This window comes from Ostrea edulis, chromosome 1 (genome assembly GCF_947568905.1).
Source record: "Ostrea edulis chromosome 1, xbOstEdul1.1, whole genome shotgun sequence".
NCBI lineage: Eukaryota > Metazoa > Mollusca > Bivalvia > Ostreida > Ostreidae > Ostrea > Ostrea edulis.
This window is the reverse complement of record NC_079164.1, coordinates 85,469,754-85,484,157: the sequence shown is the minus strand read 5'-3', so window position 1 is coordinate 85,484,157 and position 14,404 is coordinate 85,469,754. Positions and strand designations below refer to the sequence as shown.

Genomic DNA, 14,404 nt, shown 5'->3' with positions numbered 1-14,404 from the left:
TGCGGTAAACGCAAAATCTTCGCCAGAGATTGCAGCCATCATGGGTGGAGTTCGAGTGCCAACTATAGTCACAGAAGTAAAACTATAGTTCACCCGAACGTGCTTTAGTTTGCCGGAAGTGAACGAATCTAGTCGAAAATTACTAACTATTCTATCGCGTACTAGCGGTCTAGTTCAAAGATGGCGGACAAAGTGTGAAAAGTAGTTTGAGCACATTAGCAAAGATTAAATTTTGAGGAATATAAGACAGAAATCACAAAGAGGTGCATGTTTTCAGTTATTTTAGTCGATTTTACAATGTACATTGTATGTAGCTGAGATCGTCCTAACGGTAACATCGCGCCGTCAACGTAATTACGGTAGAAGGTACAAACAACGAAATACAGTGAGATGATAAGCAGTTTTTGTATTTCCATTCTCCTTGAGTGCTGATTTACTTGCTTGTTTTTGTATCAACCAAAACCAAAACCATGCGATTCAACTGTGTATCAGAGACCCGCATATTTTGTGCCTTACGAACTATGAAAGTAGAATGACTCGGAATTATTGTGACGTCACAATACACTTCGTCTACCTTGATGCTAAATTTATGGAAAATGCACGAGATTGCCCAAGGGGTAAATATGATAGGGAGATATGATGTCTGAGAGGGAGATCAAACTTCCACCAGAGTTCGTTTGCTCACAAACCAAACTCTTCCACTATTCGTAAGTGACGTAATGAGGCCTTGACGGGGAGTTTGAGAGGGAGATATGAAATTTTGTCCTCCCGGGCACGTGACCGTCTAGACCAATCAGATTACGCGTTGCATGGCATTCTCATACTGAGGTATAATAATATACATTTATTGCATGATAGTGAGGGAGATATAATTTAGGAAATTCCTACATGTATGATGGATTATTTTTATTTGATGAAACCTTCAAAATGATACCATGATTACAAAACTCCCACCGTCTGTGAAATAGGCTAGGCCTAAATACCTAAAATGTAACTTATTTATTAATTATTATCATTTTTTCATCCCAGTGCCTATGATCCAAACACACTGGGAAATGATTAATTTCAAATAATTCATCATTTATCTATTCATTCTGTCTATCTATTTTGAATTATTATTTTTATCAAAATTAGTCGGGCTCGGAGTTCTCAATCACACATGGTTGTCAGAAAACTGAGAAAGTCAAAGACTGAAATAGTTGAAAGACATTTGAGACTTTTATGAAAAATTGACATTTAATAGCGATGTCTTACTGTCGGGAGGAAGGTAAGCACACAGTCTCTCTTATCACTGAAAATGTTTCAAATTCCAATATGAAATATTTTTTATTTTTCGTGATATCTTGAAGATCATTCAATCATCGATTCTATACGTACTAAATATTTTCATACCGCCTAAGTTTTTATAACAATTGGATTGTATTATTGTAACAATGAAAGGAACATAATGAATTCGGAACAATTAATTCTCGCGTTTTAATGGTTTCACTGTGCTCCAACTAGTCTGGATTATTTAATATGGTATTTTGCTTACGTAACATTCCAATCCTAAGGTACGCGTACGCTCACATTCGCTACAATAGGATCTGATATAACCCCATAAGGGGTCACGTCCGCATGACATTTTTGCTGGGAATATTCATTAGAACCATCAGCCAGTTAGATTGCGCCATACAGACAATGGTTGCTATTTAGGCAGTTCCCGACAATTCGTAAACAAATTGCAGTTAATCTCTCTCCCATGAAGTTTATTCCACACTATAAAATTGTATATTCTCACATAAGGAATTCTAAACATTCGAAATAATGTCTAATCTATTCCGTTCATACAAACAACAAAACGTATATATATTATAATACACCCAAATTAAATTAATTGTAAATTGCGATTTATGTATGAATAGGGATGGGTATGCTTTGAATAGTTTTCAAGTTGGTTTACTTAATTAACGAGAGGAATATAATGCCAGTCGACGTAAATGGTGAATTGTGATGCCACATCTAGCTACAATGTTTCTTTCAAACCAAACAATTGCAGCCATTTTCCTTGAATTGTGACGATTTCATAAGTGACGTGCTGATTGGCTAACATAAAGTACACATTCGTGAACATGACCCCTAGTTGGGTTATGTCAAATCTTCTTACATAGAAGATTTGATGGGAAACGTCTAAATAATAACCATTGACTGTATTGTGCAATCTAACTGGCTGATAGTTCTCATGAATATTTCAAGCAAAAAGGTCATGCTGAAGTGACCCCCTATGGGATTATGTCAGACCCTATTGTAGTGATTGTGAGCGTATCTTAGTATCTGATTTGAATTAGATTGAAATAATAACTTCTATGGCGCATTATTTTAATCTCCCAAAATTGAAGAGTTCCTATATAGTCTGTTTTTTAAATTAGCGATATACAAGAAGGTATGTAGAGATAACTATGTCTATATCAGGTATATATACCAGTAATTTGATAAAAGTCCAAATATGAAGCCGAGCCGAATCTCGGACGAGATTAGACGATATCTTGATTTTATACCGTATCGATGTAAATCGACATATTTTGCTGATTCCCTGTAAATCACTGTAAAATGACTCATTCCCTGCAAAAAAGGACTTGGGTGCATCAGTTCAATGTACTGATACACACCTACTCTGGACACTTGGCGCTTTTTTTTATCTAAGTTTTGATATGTTCTGAATGGAATTATGAATATTCATTATAAAATGGAGTACTACTAAATTGTTTATTTTATATGTATACCACTTAGATAAACATTATAATGAAATAATCAGTGTGCGAAATTAACCATGGACCGATAGACAATGTCTATAGAAAATCGAGTTGGTCTATAACAATCAAAATAGCTATATAGACCAACTTGTCTATAAGAATTCTGAATAAAAAAATTGGTTGCCCACTGCTTATTTAACATATATGAGAAGTGGGACCAGTCTATATGTAGTACGTTGATGTTTCTGTTCACCCCTTAGCTGTAATAAAATGTTCCACAATGTAATTACAAATCCTTCAAATCAGATTATTCGATTTTTAACGGGGGGGGGGGGGGGGGGGGGGGGGGGGGGTCAATTTGATAATTTACTTCAATGTACACCATTTTCGTGCAAATTCGGAATGTCCTTTTTGAACGGTTTTAAAAATATGTGGAAGGTGCACGTACTTGAATCAAACAGAAAGTGGTCAGTACAACAAGTTCCAGCAAGGCTAAAGTTGCAGAAAATCATGAGAAAATGAAACGTAGTAGAACTGACTTAGATGAAGAATCAGACAGTGAAACTGAGCTATAACAAAATGAAAAAGAATACAAAATTCGAATTGAAAAGCTTGACATGCATGAAATTGAAAAAGAATATAATTTAACTATGAACAAATTGCTAAACCGAATTTGTGTCTATTATTTATTTTTCAATAACAATGAATATTGCATGTTAAATTTTGGTCTATAGGAATTTGTTGTGGTCTATAGGAAATAAAATGACTATGGACCGAAAGTCTATAGGACTTTAAAGTTAGTTTCGCACACTGAATAACATGGTAATATTTGTTTAAAGTATTTTGTTTTTAGTGATATTTACAGAAAACAACATTCAATTTATTGTTTATTGCAATCTGATCCCAATTGTTATTTTGTTTTGAAAAAATATCGAGTGATGTGACATGTATATTACATCAAAATCTAATGATATTGAGATATTCTGTAGGTAATGATGGGAAGGACCGAATTGTTTTTGTCACCAAGGAAGAGATAACGGCCCCCAGTGAAGCCATTATAGCCTTGGATGAGGAAGAGATCCATGATGGGCCCAGTAAGGCCTCTATACTACCATTTTATACTTTTTATTCTGCACCTTCATTCTACCACTCTGTACTACCTAAATCTATACTGTCATCCATTCCAGGGATAAACATAATAGGATCGGGCCACAATGGGGGATCATATTTTTTTTACATGCGAATATATAGGGAAAATGTTTTCAAGAATCACGACCATAAGAGTGGAGATTTACCTGAAAGCTTCCTGGTGTAAAGTATATTGAAGTTTGTTCAAATCATGGCCCACGGAGGTAGGGTGGGGCTACAATAGGGGATCAAAGTTTTACATGCTGATATATGCCGGTAGGAAAATCATTTTCTCCAGAACTAATGGGCCAGTTTCAACCAAACTTGGTACAAATCATCCTTGGGTGAAGGGGATTTGAGATTGTTCAAATGAGGGACCATTCATCCTTCAAAGGAAAAATTATTACAGAAATGTAAAAATAGTGTGGGGTCATTTAAGAATCTTCTTCTCAAGAACCACTAGCCCAGAAAAGCTGAACAATGGCAGGGCCAAGGTGACTCAGGTGAGCAATGTGGCCCATGTGCCTCTTGTTATTACTGAGGTGACCCTATACAATTGGTTGCCGTCTGTCGTCATGCATTAACAATTGAACATTTTTAACTTCTTGATAACTACTATTCCGATTCTTAGATTTGGTATGAAGCATCTTTGGAACGAGGGGGACATAAATTGTAAATTTCAGAATTCCTGTACCCCTGGGGTGTTATGGGTGGGGCAAAAACTGCCCAAAATTGACCAATTTTCAAAAATCTTCTTCTCTAGAATTGCACATGTGTAAGAAAAACTAAATGCATAGTGATGCAGAGCAGGAAGGTCTCTACCAAAATTGTAAATTTTATGATCCCTGGGGTAGGGGTCCTGATGCCAGGGTAGGACTAAACTTACTATATTATAGTGTTTATGAGTAAAACTCTTAAATAGCATCTCCTTTAGTGTTATTTATACTAAATTGAAACTAATTGGATATATTTAGAAAGAACAGGTAGTCCTTTACCAAAATTGTAAATTTGATGATCCCCGGGATAGGGGTTCTGACCCTATGGTGGGGCCAAACTTAGTATTTGGTATTTATGTGTAAGTTTGCTGATACTGTATAGAATCTAAATGCAGAAAACGATATACAAAAAATGGTGTGAGTTTTGAGTCTAGGATGGGTCCAAATTAGTCATATCTTTTAATGTTTTAATGTTAACACATATATTATATTATGTAAAGCCTTTCATCAGTGTGTGCACTTTTGCGGGCATTAAATTTTTAAGAACACCTCTTGTTTTATGCTGTTGGTGAACATTAGAATTTAGCTTTAATAGATATTCAGAACAGGAAATTATTCAGGGGGAGACATATTGTTTTTGTACTTTCCGTTCGTCCGTCTTTCTGTCACAAAATCTTATGAACGCTTCTCCTCCTATATGACTTATCGAATAGACTTGAAACTGTGTACAATGCTTCATTGCCATTTGTAGATGTGCATATTGTAGGGACAGGAGGATCCAATTATTTTTCTAAAAGTTATAGTGGATCTAAGAGGGATGGAGGATGTAAAATAGCTTGTGAACACTTCTCCTATATGGCTTATCGGATAGATTTGAAACTTTGTACAATGCTTCATTGTCATTTGCATATTTGTGGAATGGAAGGATCCAATTATTTTCGTAAACGTTATAGTGGATCTTAGAGGGGTGGAGAATGTTGAAATAGCTTGTGAACACTTCTCCTCCTATATGGCTTATCGGATAGACTTAAAATTTTATACAATACTTCAATGCCATTTGCAGATTTGCATATTGTAGGGACAGAAGGATCTAATACTTGTCCTTAAAGGTATAGTGGATCTGAGGGGAGGAGGGTGTAAAGTAGTTTGTGAACACTTCTACAGTATGTGACTTATCGGAGTTCATAATGTCTATGTTCCTGCTCATGCTTTTTTCTCCATACCTTTCAGTTCATTTAAAAGGGGAGGAGGTTTCATTTGGAGCACTTCCAATTTGGGGAGCTGAGGAAACCATTAAAACAATCTCTAGTTTTTTCTAGATTTCATAGCCCATGAGAGTAGTGATACTTTTTAACTAGTACTCAGGTGACCGATAAGGCCTGTGGGCCTCTTGTTTTGGTCTTACGAACTATGTTAAATTTACGATGCTCTTGTGAAACAATGTCCAAAGCAAGAGCATTGCTAGAAGCATCCCTGGGTAATTAGGTGGATTATAAACCTTCCATCAAAACTGATGCACTTTTCATCACTGATCACTCACTCCACTTACACACACATGCAATTAACATAGTATTGATGGGTCCATTCCAGCTCTGATACGAGATAATAAATAAAGAAATTCTGTTTGGATATAATAAATTTCTGATGCAATAATCCTACTGTGTCATCCTCAGTGTTCATTTTAACTGTTATTCTTTACTTGTACAAAACAATACCTTAATTTCTAATTATTTCAATGGGTATTGAATTCTTGTCACAGAGTGTAAGTAAGAGACTAAAGGCACACTGCTAATCTTGTGTAAATTCTTGTCACAAACATTTTCAGTTGGATTTGTGCAACCAAATGGAGAGCTGAATTTTGGCTGCCCCTGTGTAGGGGGTCTACACGCAGGGCCCTGTGGGTATGAGATGAGGGAGTTCCTCTCCTGTAACTTTTACAACTCAAAGGACAACAACGACCCAAGGGGTCAAAACTGTGATGACAAGCTTGAAACGATGATGACCTGTATTCAGAAACATGCTGACTACTACAAGGAGAAGATGTCAGGTGACCCAGAAGATGAGGAGGAGGATCCGTTTGCCATCAATGAAAATGAAGATGATGATGAAGTGTCATCGTCCCATATTGATGTGACCAGCAGCATTGTAAAAGACAAGGAGAAAGCATCAGAAGCTGGTACCACGTCATGATTTCATATGTATGAAGAATTAGTTAAAGTGTCAGCGATCTTTCCATGTGTGCTATTGTTGCGAGTGCTTGTGATTGTGAAAGTGAAATAGAAAACATTTACATTTTCTGTTGTCTGTAAACCCTATATACATTTCATGGCACTGATCTGTAAATCATGTTTAACTCACCAAATGATTTTAATGTCATTTTGCGGTGCATTTACCTGTGATGTACTTCTAAGTGAATTAGTAAAAAAAAAATTATCCTTTTTAGGTCACTTTATTTATTGCAATACACCAGTTTCGAGATACAAACTCTTCTGTGTAGGAGGTGCATTTAGTGGGACTTTGAATGTCTAAGTGAGACAGAGTGAACCTATAGTCAGTGAGGAAAACGATAAAATGTATTAAAATCAGCTTCTCTTTAAATAAGTAAATATGAGAGATACAAAATAATATCGAAAGAAATGTCCTACTAAAGTGGAAACATAAAAAATGTCATATTTGCAAGTAATATCCTAGATATGGTACTTATGATCATCGAAATAACATGATATATTAAGAATTCCATGTATTTAATTACTACCTGAATACTATTATCACTTAGTTTAGGAATCAGTCAAATTCAGGTGATCAAACAGCTTATGAAAATCTTACTGAGTACATTCACTTAAGCAGTGATGAATATTTGTCCCACTCCCGCATGTAAACAAATTGTTTCGCGCCTTACTATATACGAGAGATCTCCAAAGGGATATAACTTGGATGTATCTCGAAACCGGCGTATTGGTCTGCATCCATTGATGTGTGTTAACAATTGAACATTTCTAATTTCTTCTTGATAACTACACTTTCAATTCTTTTCAAATTTGGTATGAAATATATTTGGGACAAGGGGGGTGTAAATTGTAAATTTTAAGACTCCTGCACCCCTGGGGCCACAGGGACAGAGCAGAAATTTACCAATTTTCAAAAATCTTCTCTACAATCTCACATGTGTAAGAAAAACTAAATTCATAGCAATGTAGAGCAGGAAGTCCTCTACCAAAATCGTAATTTTCATGATCCCCGGGGTACAAGTTCTTACTCCAGGGCGGGTCCAAACTTAGTATATAGTATTTATGTGTTAAACATTTAAAAACCATCTTTAATGCTATTGATACTATATTGAAAGGAAATAGATATTTAGAATGAACTGGTAGCCTTTACTAAAATTGTAAATTTGATGATCCCAGAGGTAGGGGGTATTGGTATTAGAGTGGGACCAAAATGGAAAGTGATTAAATGTGTTAACAATTGAACATTTTTAACTCCTTCTTGTTAACTGCCATTCCAATTCTTTTCAAATTTGGTATGAAGCATCTTTGGGACAAGGGGGACATAAATTGTAAATTTCAGGACTCCTGCACCCCCTATACCTTAGGGTTGAGGCAAAAATTTACCAATTTTCAAAAATCATCTCTACAACTGCAGGAAGGGCCCTACCAGAATTGTAAATTTCATGATCCACAGGGTAGAGGTTCTGACTCTAGAGCAGGGCCAAACTTGGTATATATAGTGTATATGTGTAAAACATTTAAATATATCTTGTTTAATGCAATTGATACCAGATTGAAGCTAAATAGATATTTAGAAAATTATTATTGTGATTATTGTCTTTATCATTTATAAGACAATGCAGGTCACAGGTTTGCTTACATCATCAATGTTGGGTACCAAATATTAGGACTCAATATCTTTTTAGGTGCACATTCAATTGTGATGTAACAGTTGTAAAATAAAGTAGTACATGGGTCGTAATCCAGAAAGCGCTAGTGATTTGAATATATTTTGGAACTGCATATTTTCCTGCTTTTTTATTTAATTATTTATATAACAGAGAGAGGTAATCTATCGTGTCTAGAGACTGGACGCTGGTATTGGGGAGCAGAAAGTGAACAATATTCTAGCAAAGTTTAACCTTACAACTTCCCACCCAAGACACTAAATCAAAAAAGAACAAGGGAGTGAAGTTGTTAGAAAATTAGAAAAAGTAGCAGAAGTTTTAAGTGAATCTGTAATACAATCTAAAATTTAATTCTGATTCCTTCAACAGGTCATTTGATAATCCTAATTAGTACCAAAGTCAGTGGCTAGACAAGCATTCATACATGTATGAAAGGATCATACATCAACCAACATCTTGAAATTTATAGTATTAATAGAGGTCTAGTCAGATTGGGGCCATAATACTTTGATGAGCTCACTTGGTACAGTGGTTGCCCTTGGATAATAAATTGTCCCTATTGATTTTCAGGTCACAAGGTCAAGGATCAGTGTGTTGATCTGTAGACCAAGTCTTGTCCACTCAATATCTAAAGAACACTTTCCAGTCAAAAACTTTCCGACCACCAAACAACTGTATTGGTATTCTATGCTTGTATCGCACGTAGAACTACCACTTTAGTATAGATTTGTTCCTGGGCAAATTCTTCAAATGTTGACGCAAGTTATGTGACAATTTGATATTAATAAAGGTGTCACTTACTGTTATGTCAAAGTCACGTGATTTGCCACCGTGATTACGGTTGCCCCTGACTTGTAGATAACCAATATATTTTACTATCACTACAGACGTTCTAAACGAAATGTTGATTTTGATATTGCCACATGGGGGGGGGGGGGGGGGGGGGGGGGGGGGGGGGGCAGCATATCAAAGTAAAAATGGTCCACTAGGACCACTTTTGGTGAGTGGCACGCAACCATCATGGAGAAGTTTAATTGGTCTTGGCCAATATTAGGGATCGATTTCGGTTACAGCCATGTTTTAATTTCAATCCCTTTATTAAGAAAATATTTCTCTTTAGAAGTATTGTGGGCGTATTTACTTGGCATGCATCTGATATAGTTAATCTGCACTGTTTGATTTAGAAAACAGGGCAGTCAGATTGAAGTTTGATCTCTTAAAAAGGTTTCTAGAATATTGGTAGAGTTCCATTGGAGAAGACATTGAAGAAACACAGAGCGACAGGCAGATTTCTGTTTAGTATATAACTCTGGTGATCTTAACCAAAGGGAGATTGTGAAATGAAATGTTGTATATCCACAATTCTATAACTGTAGATACAGCTGGACTTACGTCATCTTCCACCAGTATCCCTGCTCCTTCATTGATCAACAGGTCTGCTACTGGAATATCTGCCTTCATAGCAGCAAGCATCAAAGGTGTACAGCCATTCTGTAAAATGCCCAGTTACAACCAGTGTTAATTTTTATTTTTTTTAAAACATGGGGGGGGTATTGCGTGTAGTTTTTATTTTTTTTTATTTTCATGTCTTACGTTGTCCATGATGTTGACCTCGCTGCCACTTTTGATGAGAACCCTGACACACGTCTCCCATCGCTTCTCCACGGCCAGGTGTAACATGGATTGACCTGCCTAAGAGTCCAACACGGTGCATTAGTTTACAGATCATGGATGACATTGGCGGATCTACTACGGGTTTGTTTTACGGCGGTGTGGAACATTGCGCATTACTTAACAAATCGTAAATAAAGAGATATAATGTCCAGAGCAGGTCCGATGTTATGTCGTCCTAGGTTTATTTGATTTCAGAGTACTGTCAATGATACCTTGTTCTGGTGGTTTATGTCCACTCGGGTCCTGTACGGCCACAGGATGTTGACTACCTTAGCGTCTCCAGTTTTTATTGCCAACATCATAGAGTTATTCTCCTCCTGTAGAAAAAAAACCCCGAAATAATTAAAAATCGTGCCTTGGTTTCTTTCCAAATATAAATACTTAGTTCTTTTGAGTTTTTATAATGAAAGTTAGCGTGTGTTTGAAATTTTCCCACCTACCGAGTTTTGGAGAGTGATGTCGGCGCCATAGGATAACAGGATTTCCATGGTGTCCACGTGGCGATTCTGTGTGGACAACATCAGCGGCGTGCTACCGTCCTGAAATAAAATTAGTTATTGCTTACAATTAATACACAATTTTATTAAAGCTTCACTTTTTATGAAGAGAATTTTCAGAATCAATAGAAATTTCAAGAGTTTTACTGCTCAAGCGTGGATCCATCAAAAATAAGATAGAGTACGTTAGTCAACCAATTATATAGATATATACATATTTTGAATATTTTATTTCCGTTTTGAACAACGTGTTATTTGAGGTTTTAAAAGGTTAGAACACCACCACCCACGAAAATCTATCGGAGAAATTCTGGACCCACGCTTTGAATCTTAGTAATTACCGCCATGCTGGTGTCGTCTGGGTTTTTCCCCGCCTCCAGAAATCGCCTCATTCCATCGATGTGACCAATGGCAGCCGTTAGACAGAATGGGTCCATTCCCACTTGAAACTTTATGATAGACAAACTCATTGTAAATCAGCGCAGTTCATAGACTCCGTATTCTAACATTGATCGTCACTAAGTACAGTACCTGGCAATATGTGAGTCATCGTTTTATCATATATATTTTATTGAAAAAGTACGTTTTTGAAAAAAAAAACTAACTTATTGAAGCATTTTTATAGATGTAATATTTTAAAAATACAGAAATATTTGTAGTTTCTTCACATATTTCAAAATAATCTTATCTGTAGGTGGTGCAGTGAAATCGCTCGTCAAATGCAAAATTGAAATTTTATGGCACGAATTAGCATTTTGAGGTTTAAAAAATTTTGCCTTGGTGATTTCATTAACTATATTCTCAATGAACGTGGTATCACAATATGTTTAGCATCATAAGAAAAGAAAATTTGAACAATTTTGCATAATAAGTGGGGGGGGGGGGATATGAAAATTGGGACTTTAATGACCTCACAATATTTTATTTCATATTATAAAGATTGTTTTTTCAATGAAATATATCGTGGAAAAATGAAATAATGACTCACTTCTGACCAGGTACTGCAACTCATCCCGTTTTATTTCGTGGTTGTTGTTTTTTTTGTTGTTGTTGTTTTTGGGGGTTTTTTTGTCGGTTTTTTTTTTTTTTTTTTTTTAGTATGCTATATGATCAGTGTACATTGTTTTAATCAAATTATTCAATACCAATCTATACTTTTATACCTCTGAAAACACAAATATCAAGTTCTACATAGAGTATTGTTTTCTGATCACTGAATGCATATCACATCATATGGCTGTAAGAAAGTAATTGGTGTCGAAAATTTTTATTGTAAAATTGTGATTTACTATCTCAATGACCAAAAAAGTGTGGTTTACAAACTATTGAAAATTTTAATTTTTAGCTCACCTGAGCTGAAAGCTCAAGTAAGCTTTTCTGATAGCCTGTTGTCCGTCTGTAAACTTTTTACATTTTCGACTTCTTCTCCAGAACCACTGGGCCAATTATAACCAAATTTAGCCAAAAGCACCCTCGGGTGAAGGGCTTTCAAGTTTGTTCAAATGAAGTTTACATGAAAGCTTCCTGACATAGTGCAGATTCAAGTTTGTTAAAGTCATGGCCCCCTGGGGTAGGATGGGGTCACAATAGGGGATCAAAGTTTTACATAAAAATATATAGGGAAAATCTTCTCAAAAACTACTGAGCCAGGAAAGTGGAAATTTACATGAAAACTTCCTGACATAGTGCAGATTCAAGCTTGTTAAAATCATGGTCCCGGGGGTTGGATGAGGCGACAATAGGGGATCAAACTTTTACCTACAAATAAATAGGGAAAATCTTCTCAAAAACCACTGAGCCAGGAAAGCTGAGATTTACATGAAAGCTTCCTGACATAGTGCAGATTCAAGTTTGTTAAATTCTTGACCCCCGGGGTCAGGATGGGGCCACAATAGCGGATCAAAGATTTACATAACTATAATGAATAGGAAAAAAAATCTTTAAACATTTTCTCCTTAAGAACCATTGGGCTAAAGAAGTTTACATTTGCACAAAAGCTTCCTGACCTAGTGCAGATTTGAAGTTTGTAAAAATCATGGTCCCTGGGGGTAAGATGGGGCCACGGTAGGGGATCAAAATTTTACATAGAAATATATAGGAAAATCATTAAAGGTCTGATGAAAAATCACTGGCCAGAAAAGTTTACATTTACAAGAAAGCTTCATGACAGCAGATTCAATATTGTAAAAATCATGGCCCCCGGGAGTAGGTTGGGGCCACAATAGGGATCAAAGTTTTACAGGAGAATATATACATGCATATGAAAAATCTTTAATATGAGCCAAGGTGACTCAGGTGAGCGATATGGCCCATGGGCCTCTTGTTAATGAAAATGTGCTATTTTGATAGTTTTGTATGTAACTTTAGCATAATAATTCATAAAATCAAAATTAAGTTGGAAGATTTTATCAAAATAAAGATTTTAGTTCTATTGAATATACAGTATATAGCATTATATAGAAATAAATTTTGGTATGGGAAGACAATAATGTAATTTTACTTCATTCAGAGCCTCAGGATAGGGTTTCTAACAATAACAAAAGTTTTTAAACCAAATTTTTTCTGTCATTGAAATAGTAAATCACAATTTTGCGACAATTTTTTTGGACAAAAATGAGAGCTAGTATATAAAACATATTCAGGGGTATTTTGATAAAATCTTAAACTTTGAATTTTATTAATGAGTATGGTTTAAGTTATATATACAAAACTATCATAATAGTACATTTTTACAACATAAAATAAAAATTTTAGATTCAGAGCTGATTTTGCTTTTAAAAAAATCCTCGAAAGAAGTTTAGTGTTTAAAAAATGGTATTTTCATAATGATAAAAGCAAAACGGTGGCGGTCAGACGGGTTACTTCTGATATTTCTAAACAAAATGGTTTTTATTTCATCCACATTGAGGAAAAATTGGCTCCAAGAGAAGATTTTGAAAAAAGATAGATTTAGGCGTACATGAAATATATAGAGAATTTTTTTGGTTTTTTTGTTGTTTTTTTTTTTTGGAAACTTACTTATGGCCAAGTACTTTACATATATAATATATCGTTACAATATTACCAAGTCGTTTCTGGACGCCAGCTTGAGAATTTCCTCTGGGTCTCTCTCCTTCTCCTTGAGAAGTTTTTCCAACATATTAATCGTTTGTTCGGCAATATTCGGAATCGACTGCTGTTTCTGCGTCCGCGTGTCTCCCTGTACGTGGACACAGACGTCCCCCTCACAAAGGAGACACGAACTTTTGTTTGCTTTCTTCGCTTTCAATTTCATTACGCTTTGTATCCCTTTGTGGTTAAAATAGTTGTTTACATGTATTTCTATGACGTCACGATATTTTCACGTTATTTTGCGGGTTTCGACGTTCGACATGAAAACGTGACGTTATTTCGTTAGTGTAAGAGTGTTGACAGTAGATAATTCCATATTTTTCGAGTATTTTTAAAAATCTTTTATAGTTGTAAAATTTTACTGATTTATAATTTTTAAATTTTTATTTAAATACATGTATTTATATATATATATTTATTTATTAGCTTCTTTGTGAACTGTGCGCTTCAGTAGTTATCTCGCCTTGCTCGTCGCACAACTTATGAGGCCATTGAACCAAACTTGCATCATATAGAAAGGCGGGTGTCAAAGTGACTCTTACTTTAAGCTTAAACCCCCCCCCCCCCTTATTGTACATAATCATTCAGTGGCTAAACTAACCGTATATATATCCTTATAATTATTATACAGTCCACTGCGAATCAACAAAT

At 35.5% G+C, this 14,404-nt stretch overlaps 3 protein-coding genes across 3 annotated transcripts in view; 1 reads left to right on the top strand and 2 right to left on the bottom strand.

Moving 5' to 3' along the window:
* The window catches only part of LOC125669248 (uncharacterized), a 28,174-nt gene extending 18,182 nt beyond the window's left edge, over positions 1-9,992 (bottom strand). Inside the window, exon 1 of the mRNA XM_048903724.2 lies at positions 9,864-9,992. Within this exon, the coding sequence (XP_048759681.2) occupies positions 9,864-9,944 (81 nt within the window). The 5' untranslated portion in view covers positions 9,945-9,992. The remainder of the gene's footprint in view (positions 1-9,863) is intronic.
* On the top strand, positions 1,113-8,385 carry LOC125677172 (mitochondrial intermembrane space import and assembly protein 40-like). The gene is made up of 3 exons (XM_048915151.2): positions 1,113-1,267; positions 3,722-3,826; positions 6,402-8,385. Exons 1-3 carry the CDS (start codon positions 1,246-1,248, stop codon positions 6,764-6,766), a joined length of 492 nt encoding a protein of 163 aa, XP_048771108.1. The 5' UTR covers positions 1,113-1,245; the 3' UTR covers positions 6,767-8,385.
* A 38-nt stretch (positions 9,993-10,030) lies between the features above and the next one.
* LOC130048252 (cyclin-dependent kinase 4 inhibitor D-like) lies at positions 10,031-13,916 on the bottom strand. Its single transcript, XM_056144740.1, has 5 exons — positions 13,707-13,916; positions 10,984-11,091; positions 10,586-10,684; positions 10,358-10,462; positions 10,031-10,163 (listed from the first exon to the last, which is right to left on the bottom strand). The coding sequence occupies exons 1-5, from the start codon at positions 13,914-13,916 to the stop codon at positions 10,038-10,040; spliced, it is 648 nt and encodes a 215-aa protein (XP_056000715.1). The 3' UTR covers positions 10,031-10,037.
* Between the last annotated feature and the right edge of the window lie 488 nt (positions 13,917-14,404).